We start from the raw sequence: 949 nt of genomic DNA on the forward strand, positions 1-949 counted from the left end.
CTGAGCCGCCCCCCAGGGCACCCGCTCCTGGCCCTGCACCCCTCGTACTGCAGGGCGCTGCCAGCTGCAGTGCCCGGCTCCTGACTGCCCTCCCCCGCAGGTGCTGGACCAGGACACGGACGCCATTGCCGTCCACGTGGTCAAGGTGCTGACCTGCGTCATGAGTGGCTCCCCCTCGGCCAAGGTGAGGTCACTGCCGCCGCCGCCCGCAGCAGGGTTGTGGGCGGGAGGGAAACTCACCCCAGGGCCCCAGAGCTGGCAGGGGGATGGGGGTGTGGGGGATCCAGAGAGGTGCCGCTCAGGCCCCTGGGCAGGCAGGTTATCAGTCAGCCCTGGAGCTGGTGTCCTGGGTCGGGGCAGCTTGGGGGATGGACGCGTGGGCTGACCCCACCTGCAGCCTGCTGTGTGGACCGCCCCCACAGGAGGTGTTCAAGGAGCGCATCGGCTACCCGCACCTGCACGAGGTTCTGCAGAGCCACGGCCCCCCCACCCACCGGCTGCTGCAGGAGCTGCTCAACATGGTGAGGGTGCAGCGCCGGGCAGCCCGGACGGGGGCGGGACCTCCGGGGAGGGCTGCTCTCCACCTGGGGGGCTGTGACCATGGCCAGCACATCCTGTGGCTGTGGCTCACCATGTGTCACTGGGGTGAGGCTGCAGGGGCCCGAAGCTGCTGCGTTAGCAAGTCCCAGGATGCTCCTGGGGTTTAGGCCGACCCAGACCGAGCCGCGGTTCTGAGCGGGGTTAACGGGTCGGAGGACTGTCGTTGGGACTGAGGGTCGTCCCTGAGCCTCGGCCGCACCCTGGGGGCTGAGGGGGAGCGCATGTGGCTTTCCCAGGTTCGGGGCAAGTGCACGGAGAGGAAGGTGGCAGGTTAGCTGCCCCCGGCCGGGCGCCCAGGAGCTAGGACCTCTCTCCCCCCACAGGCTGTGGAGGGCGACCACAGCACGTG

At 69.9% G+C, this 949-nt stretch overlaps 1 protein-coding gene across 1 annotated transcript in view; it reads left to right on the plus strand.

The window, feature by feature from the left end:
• The window catches only part of NBEAL2 (neurobeachin like 2), a 20536-nt gene that overhangs the window by 5704 nt on the left and 13883 nt on the right, over positions 1–949 (plus strand). The window contains 3 exon segments of the mRNA XM_015568258.1: positions 101–184; positions 423–521; positions 924–942. Of these exon segments, the coding sequence (XP_015423744.1) occupies positions 101–184; positions 423–521; positions 924–942 (202 nt within the window).

This window comes from Myotis davidii, unplaced genomic scaffold (genome assembly GCF_000327345.1).
Source record: "Myotis davidii unplaced genomic scaffold, ASM32734v1 scaffold663, whole genome shotgun sequence".
Lineage (NCBI taxonomy): Eukaryota > Metazoa > Chordata > Mammalia > Chiroptera > Vespertilionidae > Myotis > Myotis davidii.